At 37.9% G+C, this 20246-nt stretch overlaps 1 protein-coding gene across 1 annotated transcript in view; it reads right to left on the bottom strand.

Moving 5' to 3' along the window:
• The window catches only part of LOC128086396 (sodium channel protein type 5 subunit alpha-like), a 29216-nt gene extending 9657 nt beyond the window's left edge, over positions 1-19559 (bottom strand). Inside the window, exons 1-18 of the mRNA XM_052694999.1 lie at positions 19305-19559; positions 18133-18251; positions 16485-16589; positions 15131-15259; positions 14300-14391; positions 13331-13555; positions 11753-11810; positions 11074-11215; positions 10389-10586; positions 9289-9468; positions 8345-8746; positions 7669-7795; positions 5378-5616; positions 4816-5016; positions 3714-4067; positions 2188-2622; positions 1369-1512; positions 192-312 (exon numbers count right to left, since the gene is read on the bottom strand). Of these exons, the coding sequence (XP_052550959.1) occupies positions 192-312; positions 1369-1512; positions 2188-2622; positions 3714-4067; positions 4816-5016; positions 5378-5616; positions 7669-7795; positions 8345-8746; positions 9289-9468; positions 10389-10586; positions 11074-11215; positions 11753-11810; positions 13331-13555; positions 14300-14391; positions 15131-15259; positions 16485-16589; positions 18133-18251; positions 19305-19559 (3526 nt within the window). The remainder of the gene's footprint in view (positions 1-191; positions 313-1368; positions 1513-2187; positions 2623-3713; positions 4068-4815; positions 5017-5377; positions 5617-7668; positions 7796-8344; positions 8747-9288; positions 9469-10388; positions 10587-11073; positions 11216-11752; positions 11811-13330; positions 13556-14299; positions 14392-15130; positions 15260-16484; positions 16590-18132; positions 18252-19304) is intronic.
• Positions 19560-20246: the final 687 nt, after the last annotated feature.

Genomic DNA, 20246 nt, shown 5'->3' with positions numbered 1-20246 from the left:
CTGGTTTTTAAGGAAAGAGAGTTTATTTTTCTGGTGGCACAATCTCTCTATTCATTACACAGAGACGATGCCCAAATCACTTGCTGACATCTAAAATTAAGTGAAATTAATCTCACCCTATCAGCTCTGGATTTCCAGAACAACAGGATTATTTTTGACACTTCACAACCATGTAACCACGAGAACCTTACCTTCTGAAAAACATTTTTCTGGAGTCTTCTTGTCTTCAGCAAACTCTGGAATCTGCCTCAACAGATCTTCAGGGTTTGTCAGATCCACTGTGCTGCCTTCAGAAGAGCTGACAGAGTCAAACTACCAAGCAAAAGAAGATCAAGTATTGATTCTCCCTACATTCAATTCCAAATGAATAAGATCGATGAGCAAATAACATTCAAAATAAAAACTTTGTTATGTGCTAATATTTCAGGTAGAGTTAAGAATGGAATAGACTTTATGACTTTAAATGTAAGCTTGGAAATAGCAATAGATGCATTCAAATAAGAGCCAAAGACATATATGTACAGTATCTATCCACATGAAACAATTTTAACTGGTTAATAAGCTCATAAAGTAGAGAGATTTAAACTTGCTTTCAACTACACACAGTCCTCAGCAGGTTAAAACCAGAAAAATCTAGGAAAATACATTCTAACAGGAGAAACAGATAAATATTCTGAATATCCATTAGAGTATTTAAGAATTAGAAATTGGAATTGTATCATGTGTAATCCAGTTTGTTCCTTCAGACATACACACGAGTCGGCTGTTTGTTACAAATGACTTACTCTTGGATTTTGTTTGGGGTTTTTTGTGTGTATTGCTGAAGAAGAGCTCATTTTCTTGGATGTTTTCCTAATTCAGAATTATTCTTAATTTATTTATGAATCATAATGAGAAACTCATTTGTAATATTACTTTTCTTGAAACTGAGTTATTTATGACACAGGTTGGCTTGCTGGAATTTCCCAGTTTTGCTTGGAAGCATCTCTGTCCTTTAATGAAATATTTTGTGACCCTTTTTTTTTTTTTTTTTTTTGTAGACTAATTTCAAGAAATGGAAATCAGCAGAGAATTTTGTAAATTATTTATTTGAATCAAATCAGTTTGACACCTCTCCATTCCTAAATACTTATCTTTCCTACATACACATATATATTTTTTTTCTTAAAGATCAATATGTGGATACCCGGCAAAGGTTCATTTTCATTCACAGAAATCACATCCATCATTAACCAGCCAGACTGGCACAGTGCTGCTGCCACCACTGAAATCCAATCCATTGAGTCCATGAGCAGAAATGTATCCAAGCCCAACCAGCACTGGAAAGTCAACATCATAAAAGCAATCTACATATATCTACATATTTACCTCTTTATGCTCTGGTGATGATGGTTCAAGCTTCCTATCTTTTCCTAGGTAAAGCACACTGAATTCTTCAGAGGAAAGTCCTGACACTTTACTCCAGCTTCCTGAGGTTTTCCCTCTTTCCCCTCTTTGCCTCAGGTAATTTTCCTCCTGAAAATAATCTGTGGATTAGCAGAGTTCTTTTTTTCCTTTTTTTTGGGGGGTGGGTAAATTGGAAGGAAAAGAAAAATACGTTGTGCATTTCATTTAAAGGGGGATGCTCTGGACAGAAGTCATAGATATGATTCTTTTGAATGTGATATTACCTAGCAATAGAGATAGGGAAAATTTCCCTAAAGGCCATAGAGCAATATGGAATTAGTAATTCAGTGAGCTGCTTATCACCTGGATCTTGAGACTACTTTTGCATAGGAATTAAAAGGGAAGCTTCATATGGGAAACACTGGGACAAGAAAAGGACATTTTAAAAGGCTCCAAGTGATCAATTTACCCTCATCCTAAACATTTCTAATTGGTTCAAAATATGTTAACTGTGGAAATATGGGTCAGGTATGCCACCTTGTGCCACAGACAGTCTTCTACCATGCATTTATCTTTCAGTATATGTGCACCCTACTATAGAATCATAGAATTATAGAATGGCTTGAGTTGGAAGGGCCCTCAAGGATCATCAAGTCCCAACCCCCTGCCATAGGCATGGTTGCCAACCATTGGATCTAGTACAAGATCTGGCTGCCCAGAACCCTATCCAACCTGGCCTTGAACATGCCCGGGGGGGGTTGATCTAGGAGGTTTTGATCCCCAAACAAGCAGATTTATTACCTGTTTACTGTAGTCTGTGTCTGAAAATGTGCTCAGTTTATCTTCATCTTCAAAACCCTCACTTGTATTCTCTTCCTCAGCAATAGGGACACAAACAAATACATTGGGATTGGTAATAAAATCATCAAGACCTGAGCATATTTCCCCATTTTTTTCAGCCCATTCAATATTGTAATTGTCTTTACAATTTTTTCTTTCTTTTCCCAAACCCAGCGGGTTCTGGGCAGTCAATTTGTTTTTCTTCTTCTGCGCTTTCTTTAGATGCTTGAGCTTTCCACAACAGGTGTTCCACATCACACTCTTCAAAAAGTGCAGTCCCTTATGAATCCGAGCAAAAGCAATCCGTAGATTGTTCATCTCTCCATCATCTTCTGCTGTTTGGAGACAGTCAGTACTGAAGGAATTCAACAGCAGCGCAATGAAGAGGTTGAGTACCTAAAAGTCATTGAAATAATGATAAAATAAAAAGTCTGGAAATTTGCATTCTAAAGTCTGAACTCTAATGCAGAAGACATGTTACAAAAGCTCAGCTTGACTGATCAAATGAAAACAAGGCAGAAATTAGATGGCTATAAAATCACAGAATGGTTTGGGTTGGAAGGGACCTCTCACTAGACCAGGTTGCTCACAGTCCCATCCAACCTGGTGCCTTGTACGTTTCCAGGGAGGAGCATTCACAGCCTCTCCGGGCAACCTGTTGTATGACCAACAGGATTACAGCTGATGAACTAAATTTCCCTCTCAGAAAGCTCGATGTTCCCATATAACTCTTCCCCCTAAAAGTTACTTCAAATCATGTATATTTATTTGATCAAAACAACTTTCAAACTTTACAGTAGTAACAAATACTGTGGTCACCGCCAATCAGTTGAACGACAGCTCTCCACGTCAAACTAGAATTAAATCAGGCCTCTATGGAAGTTTCCCAACTACGATGTAAAATCAGATTCTGGCACAGCAATATTGTTAAACATACAACATTGCTGGAAAAAAAGTCAAAATCAAGAGAGGCTCAAAGTGAGGTTTTCTCCCTGTTTTTGAGCGTCGTCTTCTCCCCCACCCCCCAACTTATTTATTTAAATGCAATGGGAGAATGAAACAGAATTATTCATAAGTCTTCTGATCCCATTTGGGATTACACCACTCAATTTTTCACCTTTCAGAACTGGGCAAATAACACCTGGATCCACAGCAGGATCTTCATGGAAGTGACTGGCATAAGCTGTAGCTCTTGCTATGTAAACAGACTTCCAGAGAATTCATCTATACAGATGATTGTAAAAAATCCCAATTAAAGTGATACGAGTGTAGATTCTGTTACTGCTGATAAGGATCTTGGAAAACTTGAAAATTTGAAAAAAAGAGCAGCAGCTCAATGGCAAAAGGTAAAACAGGCTTTTACAGACAAACAGACACAGGTAATTGTTCTAAATGTGCTTTAGGGATCTACTATTTATTGACGAAAAGGCAATTAAGTTAACTCTAACATCAACAGGATAAAGAGAAGAAAATATTGGAAAACTCACCACTAAATTTCCTATTACCATGACCAGCAGAAAGACAAGAAGGCACAGTGGTTTTTCAGCTACCACCATGCAGTCCCACATGGTCTCAATCCATTCTCCACACAGAATTCGGAAAATGACAAGGAATGAATGGAAGAAGTCCATCATGTGCCAGCGTATTTCACCATTTTTTTTAATTTTATCACCGTGGATCCTATAGCTTCCCCCAAAGAGCTGCACCCCTACTATAGCAAAAATGAAAACGGTGATTGCCAGGACGAGGGTCAGGTTACTCAGCGCACCCAGGGAGTTACCAATGATTTTAATGAGGGTGTTTAAAGTTGGCCAGGATTTTGCTAGTTTGAAGACCCTCAGCTGTGTGAAAACATAAAAAGCTGTGTTAGAGATCAGCAGAGATAACCCACCTTTCTGCTGTTCAAACCTGTAAAAACCATTTTTTAGACACTGTCTGGAGATATAATGTTTGTGGCATTGTGATGCTAACACTTTTAGAAGAGTATTTATGGATTTATTTTCCCAAGAACTGAACAACATTGCAGAAATAAACCAACAACCTCCTTGAGGGCCTGGCTACCCTTAGTTCTGGTAAGTGCCTGGCCCACACAGGCAGGAATTTGTATAATGTGCTTGATGTAGAACATTGTGCTCAATTTATATGCAACACAAACGATCAAAGCTAGGGGACCAGCCATTGTATTACAATAAAAGATCTTTCTTCCTGCAGCACAGCCCCAGTCAGTCCACAGTACACAGTATGAATACCTTAACGTTACTTTATGACTATTTTTAAGTATTCTTCTTTCCATATTTGTATTAGGACAACTTTTCATAAGACTATTTGGGCTAGTATTTCATTTTCTACTTCTGATTATAACACCTATATTCTGGAAGATAATTTTTTTCTGAGTACTTCTTACTGTTCTAAGTGGAAATGTACACAGCATTAAACTTCAACTCTAACATTACAAGTTTAACGCTGTGTTTCTTATTCCCACTGCTGAGAAAATAAATAATTTCTGCATCTTAACTACAAACAACAGAAGCATTCTCTATTATATTCACAACATAATGTTGAATAGAACGATGTATGTGTAAGGCCTACCAGTCTGAAGGACCGTAAAACTGTCAGGGTTCCTCCTTTTCGCCTTTCTTTTTTGCTTCCGTATCTGGGTAAACTCAACTCAATTAAACTCAGTGTGACAATTATGCTGTCAAAAATATTCCAGGGCTGCTGAAAATAATAGTAGGGATCTAGAGCAATGATTTTTAAGACCATTTCTGCGGTGAAGATTCCTGTAAAGATCTGTAATCAAGAAAACAGTAGCAAACAAGTAGCATCAGCCTAAAAGTTACCTTTAATTAATCTTATCTTTAGAATATATTTCTGTCAGTACGGCAAAATTCACGGATGCATCGATAAACCCAATTTTTATGAACTTCTAATGTACTTTCTGTTAAAATGGGAGAGTTGTTTTCTACTTGCTCAGAAGTACATTAGAACTGCATCAATAAAATCTTGGAATCGTCTGTCTTAGAAATGTACGCTACCTAAGTACAGAGTTTGCTAACCTTTCATTTTTACAGCTACTCTTTGTATCTCAAGTGAAAACACACATCAATCATTTTTTGGTATAGAAAGGTCACGTGGTTGAAAATTCACTTACCGAGTTGCCCACATTAAGCATTAATTTAAAATTATGTGTCATATTATTGTGTTCCAGTGCCATAAACAAAGTATTCATCACAATGCAGAGCGTTATGGTGAGATCAATGAAGGGATCCTTTATGAAAGCAGCCACTTTTTTCTTGATTCTCAACCAAAGTGGACAACAGTTCCAAATCAGATACTTTAAAGCAAAATCTTTCAGGACTCTTGGGCATTTCTGTTGGGATTCTTCAAGTTCTAAGAACAAAAGAGAACTCCATTATAGTTAAATAATTAAATAATTGTTGCTAAGCAAGACTGTGAAAAAAAAAAAAATCGCATCAACTCAAAGGACATGAGAATAAAAAAGGAACCTCAAAACTCAGTTAGAGCCCCAGAGCTTCCCTGCTCATGTAGTCCCTACATCACTCCAAGGATAATGTAGCAGCTAAAACACATTTTCCTAATATCCAAACTGAATGTTAGGAAAAACTTCATAGAAAGAGTGATTGGGCACTGGAGCAGGCTGCCTGGGGAGATGGTGGAGTCACTGCCCCTGGAGGTATCCATCAACTGTGGAGATGTGGCTCTGAGGGACATGGTGAGTGGGCATGGTGGGGGTGGGTTCGTGACTGAACCAGTTGATCTTAGAAGTCTTTCCCATTCTTAATGACTCTATAACTTCATCTGATCCTTGTGTAGACACGTAGGACACTGACTGTAATCGCTGCTAACATCTTTGCCTCCATTGACTCCCTAGGGAGTAAACAGCAGATCCAAATGTTCAGATTGTGGATGAGACAAAACCAAACCACAGCATCTCGAGCTTCACCTTAGGCCAGTTCCATTGGAAAATTCATGACTATCATTTCTAAACTGATGCAAGCAATAACACATCTCCATTTTCTAAAAGTAAAACATGGAAAGGAAGCTGTTTTGGTGGTCTCATTTACAGGCTCTTGGTCAAATACAACACTCCTCTCTTTTTTGAATATTAGTGTGTGCTCCAAAACACTCTTATACCCTGAAGTCTTGTGCAAATTCGTAGACCAACTAGAACTTACTAATCATTCCTACCACGCTTATATTGAGCTTTAAGTAAACTAATCTTCAAGGATGTGAAAATTTCTCAAAAGTCTGGTAATTTAATTTAGAACTGACTTTTATCCTTTTCTTCTTTGGACCTGTCCTTATTTCTTCCCACAGTTTAGATTTAATTTCTGCTCCAGATTCAAGTTCCAGATTCCACCCCACACTAGTTATCCCAGTGTGATCACCCTGTCTTAACTCCAGGTTTAGCACTTTTTTTGGGGGGGGGTGGTGGTTGGAGATTCATGATCCTTGAGGTCCCTTCCAACCCTGGCCATTCTGTGATTCTATGATTCTCTGAAATGCCTTCTTTAATCATGTGGTACAGATCCAGAACAGCCAGCGTTCATATCCCAGCAAAGACAACCTCCCTGCTCCCTATTCCAGTGCTCATTCTCAGGTTAATCCGTGGCCACATGAACAGGGTCTCAAAAGCAACAGACCCAGTTACATGGAGATTCTGTTTCTATCTCAGTACACCACTGAATATCTGCATTTTAAATTTGAAAGCCAGGCTTCGGGTGATGTGTTCCAACTGTGATTTTTCGCAACAGTGTAGAGAAATTTAAGAAAAAGGATCTCCCTAACACAGGACTACCAGGCTTGCTATAGATCATACTTGTTCTCCACAAATCAGTGATAAAGCTCCACATCAGTGACACACAAACACATATTTCATTCTCATTGTTGTCCAGCAAACAATGGAAATTTAAGCTGATTTTTTTTTTTTTCCCCAGAAAGATATGAAACTACTAGCAAAATAAGTCGGTAATATAGCCCTCAAAAATTCACATAGAATGGTCATAGACAACGCTAAGTGCTCAGCCTCCAGGAATTGCCACAATTAATTCTGCTTGTGTAATCTTAATGACTGAGTCTGCATGCATATTCATGATGGAGTAGCAGCCACAGGGCCAAGAGGAGAAGCCACTGCCCCAGTCCTGCTTATCATGTCCCAGAGAAATTCCTCCCAACTGTCATCACTCCAACCTCTTCCTCAGTCCTATGAAATGTGATATGAAAGGCAAAGGATAAGTTCTAATACATGATGAATGTACTATAATGCATTCTTTTTAATGAAAAAAAGGGCATAATTAGTCATGTAATTCCTAACTATACATCTATAAATCTCTGTTAACTTTTAAGAAATGTATTGATATTTTGGTCTTTTACCCTAGCATTACCTCAGGATTGAAATAAGCATAATGAGGAGCCACTTACCCTCTAAGACACTGGTAATTACGCTGACTGCACTTGCTGCCCTTTGCCTTTGAAATGTCTCATTAAAGTACTCCACTGATAGCTGAGGATGTAAATGCATCATGCTGCTCTCATCATTCACAGCTGGCTGCTTAAAGAAGTAAACACAATTAGGGAGATACCACAGGAATAAAATGAAGTAGGATGCAATGATGGGTAACTATGAAAGTTAATAGGAACAATGACATGCAGCCAAATAAATGTACCTGTCTACAAGATGTAATAGTGTTCAGAACAAAGGTCCTACACATCAGTAATACTGCTACAGTAAATGGATCCCTCAAGCATGTAACAGCAACAGGGCAAATACAAAGCTTGGAAATAGGTGTGAGGGCAAACAGATCCAGCAGTCTTCCAGAGACTAATCAAAATGGAGAGAGATGAGTGGTAAAATAGTAACAGCATATCTCTACCCATTTGCACGGGGGACTTACAGAAAAAGCTATTGATGCTAAAGGTGCTGTATAGGAGAAGGACCTAAAGGTGCTGCTCAAAACAATCATCCTGGACAGGGTAAAGGATAAAATGACCTTCTGCTGAGTTACGATGTCAGCACTAGTAACCCAGCTAAGGAAATATACATGTATGTGGAGAAACCATAATACAAAGACATACTTAAAATAACATTTTTCCTTACCAGATCACCCTTCCCCAGATCTTCCATTACTGGAGGAAGCATTATCCCCTCAGAAGGGGCTGTATCTAAGCCATGCACCTTGCCGTTCCCTCCTCCCATCACCAAAATGGGGCCATTGCAGTCGTCCACGTTGGCCCGCTTGCTGCTCTGCATGCAGCTTGGGGTGGCAGGGTGGGAGCCATAGCTCTTTTGGCTTGGCATGCTGGAGCGTCTTCCCACCTGTGGCACTGACATTGACCTGCCCTGGATCTTGTTCTCCCCTGTGCTGTGGGGTTCCTCATCAGCGGAATCCGCTTTGGAGTCAACTTCTAAAGCAGGTATTTGGAAATTGAACACACTGCCATGGCTAAGCCTGCGTTTCACCTGATTGCTGTTGGCACCATACAGCAAGCCCAGGAGGGACTGAAAGACCAAGAAATAAATAGAAGGAGAATGGCAGGATATCAAATAGAAGATTTGGGGAACAAATTAAAGTTTAGAGTTTCATAACATTTCTTATAAACTGTAGCAAGTCCAAAACTCTTATTTAATTTAGATTATTCAAGAAGGATTTTGTTTAGGTTTTAAAAGACAGATAATAAAATACTGATGGCTTTATCAGCTATTTCTATGATAAGCATTATATTCACATTTTAAATAAGAATTTTTTAAAAGAAAACGATGGCACTGGAGTTAAATTCTGATATTCATTCACTTTTTCTATTTCAGTGCTACAGACAATTTATTTTAACTGCTGTTACAACTTTTCTTCCACTCTTTGCTTATAGCATTTTCTTTTCAAAGTAAAGTTTACGTAATTCCTCTTTATCTCATAAGGTTGTTTATTTTAAAAGCTAAAGAGTGATCAGTGTTTGCAACAGGATTTACTTCATGCTTTCAAACAATTTATTTTAGCATTAAAATTGTAAAAGCTGCAAGGATCTCAGATTCAGACAATAGATTACCAACTTTCGTTGACTGTCTGTGAGCTGTGACTTGGGAAACTGTTCTTCTTCATGCTCTTCTATCCCCAAGGACTTATTTCTCTTTTTCCTGTTGCTTCTTTCTTTGATTTCTTTGGCAGACAAAGGAGAGCCTTCAAAGGAGCTAATTGACAGGATATCAATCCCTTTCGCAGTCAGTGACTAAAATTAAAGCAAAAACACAGGTGGCATTTTTGCTGGTACTTACAAAATAAGTAGCAAGAAAACACTTCCGTGCTCTATATTATTTTTTCTTAACAATCTGTGTTTCATAAAAGTAGGTAAAAATCTTCCAATATGTGATAACAGTAAAAGAAAGAGGAGAGAAATTTTGCAACATATGGAGCAGCGAACAATTTGCTATTTGCAGTATGTTACATGATCGTGTGTATGGTGCCTGCCGGGGGCAAAATAATCACACTAAACTCCTATTCCTCCATATGGCATAATTACTTACAATAAAAATACTCAGCTTGAAAGTAATGCTGTAGAATATATATTTATTTCCCCAAATAAACACTCAAAGAATACTGAAATTCGGTCTTGCCACTGGGTGTCCACAGGACTGCAGTCACGCTGTGGCTCACTTGCTTTCCAATATGAATTTAGGATTGGAATGTTTTCAAAATGCAGAGCAATATTTCATTCCAGAAGCTCCTAAACTATGTAAATTACAAGTGACTTTTCACTAAAGTACAGTGGTCTTGGATGTTAATACACGTAAACACCTGAATCATTTATATTCCTCTGCTCAGCAATCCACAAGGATGAAGAAGAAGATAACCATATGTTACATTGGAAGCTGATAGTTTAAGGAATTTTATATTTTCCAGTTTTTTAGATCTCTTATAACAGATTTTAAAGATCATTATCCATGAGAAAGGTCATTGGAAAAATATGGAAAAAAAAATGCAGCAGAACTAGGAATTTCTCCTACATCTCTGAGAATCACTGCTTTTAACAACATTTCCCCTCCCACAGATAACTATCATATATGTCTGTATACAGACAGTGATGCATTTTCTTATGTGTCTAGTAACACAGCATTGAGATTAAACTTTGCAAGGATATAATTTACATACCTCCTGCTCTTTCTGTAATAATTCCATGGCTTCCCGAAATTTCCTTTCTTTTGCCTCTGTCTCAGCAATGGTGGCCTTATTTTGGTCTTCATATGCCATTGTTACTACAGCCAGAATCAAATTGACTAGATAAAACGAGCCCAGAAAGATGACCAGCATGAAGAAGAGTATATACACCTTCCCAGAAGCTCTGAGGGTCTGTAAGCACAACACCCCAGGGATAAAAATTACCATATTTAATACCAAATAGGTTTTCTGAAATTCTTTAGGGGCACTCAGATTTCTAGACAAAGTGCTTTAGGCAGATTAAGATAAATGTATCTCTCAGCCTTTTCTTCCCCATCTTTATAATACCACCGCACATGAACCTATGATCACACAACATGCCCCATGAGGATGGCTGAGGAGGCACTGTTGCATTTTGAAGGACAATAGAGAACCCTTTTAGCAATTTTCTTGAAGGCTGTAAGACAGCAGTGTAATAGGACTATAGCTTGGAAACGCTTGAACATCCCTTTTTAGGGAGTTGAGGGGGGACCACAGCTTGCTGGAAGGGAGAAGAGAGGATGAGGACACAATGACTTCTGGCTACTACTTTTATTTGAGGTTTTCTCTCTAGCCATTTTCTGCTTCAGATATTGTTCCTTCTGGATGACTGGTTCTGAATAAAACACAAAGCTGCTACCTGCTGATACAGACGTTCCCAGTAGTCCTGGGTCATCAAGCGGAATAAGGAGAGAAAAGCCCAGCCAAATGTATCAAAACTGGTGAAACCGTGATCAGGATTTGGCCCAATTTTCTTGCATGTATATTCTGGAGGACAGGTCCTAGAGGTGATAGTAAGAAGGGCAGTTCTTTTAACTGAAGGTTTTGGAGAAACACTTCAGCTCATATGAGAGTTTGGATTATTTATTTAGTTTTGCTTTTCATTATACTGAAAGCCAAACTTCTACTCCTGGCAGTAATTGGCTGGAAATTGAAGAAGGAAAAAAGCAGCACCTATAAGTCAGCAACAGAAAAAGAGTCTGGAAAAAACTGCTAAACCAGGCTGAACAAAACTTCTAACCCTGGCCAACTCCTTCATCATAATTCCCATGAGACCCTTTGTGTTTTCAACTCTAGTGCATCCATGGGGAAGAGAAAGATCGTCCTTCTGGAAGGAACTTAGACCTGAATAAGAAAGCTACACTTCATTCTCAACATTTGTTAAATTATCTGACTCCCACTGTAATTTACTGTTTGAGTTCTGCAGTCAAGGAAAGCCAGGAATCTCTACTTCATTTTCATTTCTTATAACAGAGCAAACAGAGAAGCACTGAGGCAGAGAAAAGTTCCAAACAAGAAATGTTCTGAAGTACATTTACCCAGCTCCAGGACCACATAGCAAGATGTCCGAGGTGCCCGGCTTAATGGCAAAGTGTTCTATAAACAAAAGAGAGGAAGAGAGAGACAGAGAGAATGAGAAAATGTAAAACCAATACATTTTCTAGTCTGTATCCTCTATATTTGAATAGAGGTGTTGGTAATACCAGTGAGCTGTAAGTGTATGTGCACACGTGCAAATGACTTCAAACAAATACAAAAAGAATACTGAAGGAAAAGAGATGGGTTTCCCTACACTCATAGCGACTGCTCCCTATTGCAAGGTGGCCTTTCCTCACTTATACACAAGCTTCTCTATATGCATACATTCCAGACTGAGGGAATGCCTTAAAAGCTTTTACAATATTATCTCTTTGGCACATCTATAGAAGCCAACAAAGAAGGGGAGGGTGCAGGCTCAGGAATAGCTTCACACTTGGCAACTTTTAGCCTATTCTCTTGCCCATGTCAATTGGCACTCTAAAAAAAGAGTTTGGACATTTTGGGGGATAACATAGACCATTTCTGCTTCTAAGCAATAAAAAGGAAGTCCTGCTTGGAGGAGGAAGAAAGAGTCTTTGGCAATACAGATAAAAACCATGCTTGTCAAAAAAACAGGTCCTAACCCTCAGCTGAGAAATACTGATTTGTCCATCAGGATGCTGAAGCCATGCTCTTTTTGATCTCTTCTATTTCTCTTTGCATGAGTTACTCTAATGCCTGAGCTAGCAGCAGACTGAAATGAATAGCTCAATGCTAAGGAGTAATTAGTACTATTAAGATGTGGGTTTATTATTCCAGACGTAAGGGACATCTCATCTCTTCCTGATGCTTCTCAAATCTCAGCTGGACTTATCAGATAAGTCAGTGCGATTCAGAGCCAGCATGGGAATGCTTAATATCTGTTCTACTGTACCACATAAATGCACCATGCAGGCTACTTTCTGCCCACGTTTTGTTTGGCTCTGCTCCTGCCAACTGACAATAGTTTATCAGTTGATTCAGTGACTGAGATTCGGAAGATTATAGTAATGTTTGGTGTCCATGTTGGAGTGAGAACTTCACATTAGGACAGGACCAAAACAGCCTGTAGAAAATACATCAAAAAGTCATTTAATTGAAAACTGGCCTTACAACATGGCAACTCATAAGTCTTGAAAGAAAGCTTCCATTAAATCTGTCTGGCACCTCCTGGTTTTTTTTTGTCATCATTGCAAATGATCCTGCATGGAAGGTGGAAAAGATAGGATGGGAACAAGATAAAGTTTGAGAAGCAACATAGATTATGAATCTCTTGAGGCTTGCTTTCTCTGGGCCTTTACACTGCAAATGTTCTGTCTTTTCAGATCCCTGCTCCACACTTCTGTCACCAGCTCCAGACAAGTCATACATGAAAGACATATATTTTATATACATCTTTATGTATATATATATACGGTTGCAAGCTGCTCTGGCAGTGTGAAGGGCATTATCAGGTAGCTGCTCATCCAGATATTCAACTTCATATACAACAGTAGTTACACATGCACATGCAGGTCATTACAGTGCCAGATACAGAAAGAATTAAGAAGAACAATTACCTGCATAATCAGCAAATGTTGCAAAAATGGATTCCCATGTTTTGTTATTTAAAAAATCTGTGATACTGGAATCTGTATAATTCTTCATGCATTTGTATCTCAGATTGCCCTTGAAAAGCTGGAGGCCTATGAGGGCAAAGACACTCAGGCAGAAAACGGTCAGGATCATCACATTGGCAAGTTTCTTAACAGACTGGATTAGTGCACCTACAATGACCTTGAGCCCTAGGGAGACAATATACAATGAGAAAAACATGATGAAAAACTGAGAGCTGTTAATACAAGAACATTTTTTTTGCATTTGATTGACCCAGATGTTCCATTATTCCCTTTAAGTTATCTAGGCAAGGATGAGGGACCAGGGATAGTCTGGTGGATAGCCTTCACATACACAAAGAGTAACATGCATATGCAAACTGAGAATCAATGACCAATCTGCATGCAATAATGAATGTGATCAAAAAGACCAGAAAGGGCAACACACTGGTTCTGGGTTTGCATTTAGTCATGAGAAAACAACCACTAACTTTATAACTAAGAGAAAGGTGGGAAAAAAGCAACAATAAAGCATTGTCCCAGGGATGCAGAAATATATAGCCTGTTTTGTTGCCACAGGAGTTTCTGTTGAACCATCACACATAGACTAGCTAGAAGTACACCATAAAATCAACATAATAACATGTTATCAAAATCATTACTATATAATAAAAGAAAATTAAACACAGTATTGTTTATACTGCTTGATTTATTCTACTTGGGCCACCTGGACTGGGAAAATATTTGTGCCTACCAATTAAGTTGCACCTGCAATTGGTGAAAGATACACAAAGAAAATAACAGGAAGGAAGGAAGGGATGAAGGAAGAGAGGAAGAAGGAGAAAAGAGGGGAAGGAAGGAATGAAAAAGAAGGAAAATCCAACATTTTGATTGGAGTAAATAATCAGCTGTAAACCACACAGGATTCCTTACCTGGGAGTACTGAAATGGTTTTTAAGGCTCTCAGAACCCTGAATGTCCGAAGGACCGACACGCTCCCCAGGTTGCTGAATGCTCCCACAAATCTGTAGAGTCAAGACATCTTAATTAGAGTAAACCAGACACTTATTTTAGTCTTTGTTTTTAACTTTTAATCATCCTGAGTGTATTTTGTATGTTAACAAACTACATATCAAGAGGGTTTTTTTGAGATTCATACAATAGAAAGCCTTTTCTGGATTATTTGAATTTACTCATAAGGTTTCTCTTTATTTCTGTGAAGTATCTTAAAATATTATGCACTTAAAATATAAAGAAAGATATGACTCAAAGTTATTCAGTTCAGGCTGAACCAATATGAATCTATCTCCCATATCTGCTTGTAATCACTATGAAAACTTTCTAATTATCACAAACTAAAGCTTGGAACTGTGAATTTTGAATGTAATCCACTGTGCTGGTGTCCAAATGCAGTGCTCTGTTCTCAAATGTACACTTTCATTCTCAACAGGAACTCATGTTGGACAGCTATTACACTGAAATGCATTCGAGTAAAAGGGCCGCAGAGTGGCATGAGATGGGACTGAAGAGATTAACTGCATCTTGCTCCATTCCCTTTTTGTAAGATAAGTGCATCATAGCTGAACAAGGGAAGAGTCAATGGTTATTGACTCTACATGGCTATCTGTACTAGCTGGTTTCAGATGTATCCTTTTTTTAATTGTATTTTTTTTGCACTGCAGACTGCCTTTGACACCTCAGTAATGAAATCTTTAAATATAGAGAAGTGCAGGTAGTGTCCATATTTTATTTGTTCCCACTTACGCCATTACGATCACACTGAAGTCCAACCAGTTCCAGGGATCTCGAAGGAAAGTGAATTCATTTAGACAGAAGCCTCTTGCCAATATTTTTATCAATGATTCAAAAGTGTAAATGCCAGTGAAAGTAAATCTAAGCACCAAAGGAAAACAGCAACATTAGTAATTACTGTAAGAGGATAAGAAACACAAACTATTTACTGTCAAGGCCAACAAATCAAGGAAATGTCATGGAGAAGTGATGGAAAAACTCTTATTGATTTCAGGGCCTTTATACACAGTTTGAGACAGTAGTTGACAACCATCCCACCATGGCTGCTAACACACATACCTTTTTCAGTAATTTCTTTTGAACTCTTCCAGGGAATCTCCAGAATCTGAGTAACACAGAACTTCCAGCTACTTGCTAAAATAAGGATCAAAATTCATGCCTCATTCTGGATTCAAGTAGCCCAGTAAATGTAGGATATTCAGTGTATTATTTACTTGAGGTACACTGCATCCATTTCTATACAGATGGTTAAAAAGCTTAGAGAAATGCGAAGCTAGAGGATTTTCAATTTAAGACAGCAATTATTCTTATTAATGGAAAATTATCAGTAAAAGCTCTTCTGGACTTATTGAGCACACTTATTTCAACAAGGTAGCAATCTCCCTAAGGAACTCAAAAGGCATTCATTTGGTACTCAGTAAATGCAGTAGGAAATTATACATATGTAGTACTTCCCTCTTCATTTGGAAAGAATTATTCCAAGATTATTATTGAAATACATTTGAACGGCAGTTTTGATGCCAACAGCAAGTATAACTCTTATCTAAACTTTAGTGCTCTCATAGGCAGGGAAGTGTCCTCTGGAGATACATGAATTAATACCATGAAGATTCTTGCTCCTGCTTGTCTAAGAGTTTGCCACTCCCAGTTGTTTCAGCATCAGAAATCATGAAACAGATTTTATAACTGTTTGGAATTTAATTTGGAATCTATTCCTTTATGTTGTGTTAGCACTATCATATTCTAACATTTTTATAAAGAAATTTCTAATATTTTTATAAAAAGCAAATAGCTACCAAATAACTTCAGAAAGTAGGATAATGAACTGGAGTGGTAGGACAGACATGATGCAAGCTCAACAGAACTTCTACAGAACATTATCTACGCTAACGCTCTCCTGTAACCCCATAATTACTGTGCTTACTGAGTCCAGAGACAAAAATACTGCCTCAAAGCAAAACCTTACTAACACAAGCAACAGTTTTCTAAACCCCTCATAAACTACCTTGTATGAAAGATAGAAAGTAAGCTAAATAGTCAATTAGGGCTACAAAACTGAAATACATACAGACCCACAGATACTTACTCAACATATTTGTTCCATGATGGAGATGAACTCCTAGAGGACTCATTCCGAGCCATGAACACACAATTAGTTATAATTGTGCATATTATAAACCAAGTGAATAATGTAAGACATGGGAGTGAAGGCAAAGAATACGACATAAAATTAGAAAGTTACATATCCCACTGTTTATGAAATTAATATTTTCAATACTTTTTAAAGCACACACTGCAAGCATATGTATTTACTGACTCTGAGTCACATTAGATGACAACACGCTGCCCTTGTTATTTATGCCATCTTACTTGCTTTGGAGGTACTGGGCATTGCAGACTTGGTAAAATGATCCCTAACCACTGAGACAGAGTGAGAGAAAAGATGCCTTTTTAATTTAATTTTACAGCAAAAAAATTGTTAAATAGAGACTGCCTGACTCGCCCAAGGTCTCAGCAGCAACCAGGATATTACTGGAAACTGAACCCATTTGGTATCACATAATTTCAGTTTTCCTTGCACAAGGAAGTTCGATACAAGCTTGTGTGAATAAACAAATTTTACTGTTCTGTTTCTACCCCTTGTTTCCTTTTTTACAACTTAGGCAATTGGTAGGGTTTTACCTTCAAATATATGGGAGCTTGACATTGCTGAGAGCAAAGGTTTGCTGGTAACAAATTGAAGTTCCATTGCAATGTAAGCACTGATGATAATAAAGTAGTTCCCATAGAACTCCAGTAGAAGTATGTTTATTTTTAAGTGAAATGAATAGTTCATAGAAGTTGAATAACCTCCAGCATCACTCATTCCTAAACTGTGAAATCTCTATTCTTATGTAGGGCATAAGTAGGGCAAAGTCTGCTATGATATTTGTGGATGTCTCAAAGGATATTAGATGCCAACTCTTGGTTGGCAGCTATTCTCTGGGACCTGCTGACTATAAGTTCAGAAGTAGAACACAGGCATTTAGCTCAAGTGTTGATACCTAAGATGAAGTGCCTGACTCTGGAGTTGAACCTCACGTTAAGTGTCATACTACATCTTTGGCAACCTAGGATGTAGATGAGCATGGGAAAGACATCTACTCCCTTTCGATCACCAGTGCTTTCACTCCCCAAAAAAATGCCTTGGATTTAACTGTAGGCACAGCCAAATATTGCCACAAACTCAGGAGATGGACCACAAGTGCTGAAACAACAATAACAGCGAACTTGTTACCCAAGGAAGGCCTCAGATGAGAGCCATCCAGGGATGCCTGTATCCTGCTATGACCACAACTTTGGATCTGTTTCAATATTACATGGAGGGGAGATGGCTGAAAACCTAACCTCTCTGCAGTAACATCACAGACTGCACTGGCTCTAATTTATTCTTGAGTGACAGCATTTTTGCTCCAAGCACCAAAATGGAAAAATACCCTAATGAGTCCCATTTTCCAAGTATGTGATTTGGTAGAAAGTAGAAAGTCAGGCTTCAAAACCCCGGTACTCATAAAACTCTTTATTACTAAATAGAATAAGAATGTAAAGACAATGGTAATATCTAAAGTAAACCGTAATTAGAAGTTGTGTGGAATGAGGAAAACCTAGAGACATTCACTGCTCTAAAACATAACAAGAAAGAATAACAGAGATCTTTGTAACAAAAGAGACTGAATGAAGCCAAAAAAGGATATGAATGTATTGAAATTTTAATTGCTGCTCTTCGGATGGGATGGAAAGGACTGAGGATCCATAAGGCACGTGTGGCCGTGAACCGGAAGATTGTTTTCTGTTTGTTTACCACTATGAAGATCTTAAAATTAAACGTAAAGAAACAAAGTAAAACATTCAGGAAGCTAAAGACAATTTTTTTTTTTTTTTTTTTAACTACACCTTGTTCTATGAAAGGCTTTGATGTTAGCTTCTGTTTGCTTGCTTAAATGAGTAGACCTTAATATTTTGCAGCACTTTTATCATAAATGATGAATGAGTTCATATCCATTAACTATCAATGCGAAAAAAAATCTCAGCATGAACTTCCTTTTTTAAGCCTTGTTCGTTATGAAGAACACAAAATGAATTTTGCTTATGACTATACTCTTCAGGTAAATTGGACCTCTGAATCAAACTGTACAATGGTGAAAGAAAGAGTCGCAGACTTAAATGTTATTTGTCAATATGGATAGTGATCCTCCAGCTCTAAGACTGTAGAAATTAACTCAAATTATTTCTCAATTTCTCAAGTAATAAGCTTCATTTTAATGGATTATTTCCCATTCTTCCTCTGTTTATTAAAAATTATTTTTTTCAAGCACACTTGACTAGAATATGGAGCTTGAATAAATAGGTTTAAATGGTTCACCAGCAAATGTTTTATAGTAATTTTTATATTAGGATGATCATTTATTGTGCATGTTCACCGAGCACAACTGTTGAAACAGAGAAAGAGAGTTTAAAACTATAAAAATAAAGAAAATTTCCAAAATTATTATCATTTCTGGTAAATCTGAGTCAAAACCCCATTTTCTTCCTTTGTCCATTTCACTTTAGATATTTCCATTCTGATTTAAATAGTAATGCAGTTCATGATATTTAATTCCTGTAATTAAATTTTTTTTTTCCTGAAAATTACAGCATGTCATTCAGCTATGCCAACTTCCCACACTGTTGTAACAGAGGAAGGGATTATTGGGGGTTGGACTCGATGATCTCTGGAGGTCCCTTCCAACCCCTACAATTCTGTGATTCTGTGATTATTGTTTTTCCCAAGGAGTATAACAAGATCATTTCATAGGTCATTCACGTGAACATTTTGTAGCCACATTACAAAACAAATTAAGGTATTAATGGTTTGGTTGGCTCTAACCTTGCGATCTTTGTAGTATGGGTCAAGGTCTTCCAGTGGTTCCCCAATGAGTTCTGGAGGAGGATTTCCATAGAGAGCTGGCAATTTCTGGAAAGCTTTTAGGTCAAGCTGAGGACGTGGTTTCTCCTCAGGTTTCTGGTCTAAGGTACTTTTTTGATGATCCTTCTTGGCAGCAATTCTCTTTTCAATGGCAGCCAAGGATTCTGGAGTGAATTTACGGAAGTTGTTGGTACCAGGTAGTAGGAAGTCAGCCATTTTTCATTCTTCTCTTCCTGTCAGTGATTGTATTCAGTGATAGAAAATGACTGAAAGAGAAATCAAAATTGGTAACTGGAGAACAGTTCAGTAATGAAATCTAAAACTCTTCCTCCGTGCATGCTATAAACACGCATTTCTCCGCCATCATGTTATAAAATATGTCAATGATCAGTATGTTTTTCAACGAGATGTCTGTTCAGTATTGATTTTAAATTATGTGTATCTAATTGGATGGGGGAAAACCTCTATAACTTCAAGAAGGTATTTATACCTATTAGCATGAACACTCATGTTTGGACAAACATAAGGTGCTGGCTTAATTTAGTATTTGGAACTGGGATACTAAGAACCACTGAATGCAACATCATCCAATACACGGAAGCTACTTCTGCAATAGAAAGAACACGTTTGAAAACAGCTAGTGCTGATGTAACCATTCAGATGTATAGCCCATCCTTGTGGTGCTGAGGACATCAGCACAAGGACAAGCAGTGTCCAAGTGTTGGAAGAAAAGCCTGCTGGGTGAAACATGGATAGAAATGGCAATAGACATCCTCAGCTTTCTCTGAAAAACCTTTCATTGCATAAACAGATTTGCTGCTGGATTCTGTGCAACAATATCTAGAGAAGTGCCTCTTAATGGCTGAAAAAGGTTACTCCAGCCATTCCCTTCTAAGCTACCAC

Source organism: Tympanuchus pallidicinctus, unplaced genomic scaffold, assembly GCF_026119805.1.
Source record: "Tympanuchus pallidicinctus isolate F22 unplaced genomic scaffold, pur_lepc_1.0 scaffold3, whole genome shotgun sequence".
NCBI classification, from domain to species: Eukaryota; Metazoa; Chordata; class Aves; order Galliformes; family Phasianidae; genus Tympanuchus; species Tympanuchus pallidicinctus.
The sequence above is the reverse complement of the archived record's forward strand: the minus strand, read 5'-3'. Positions and strand labels throughout refer to the sequence as shown.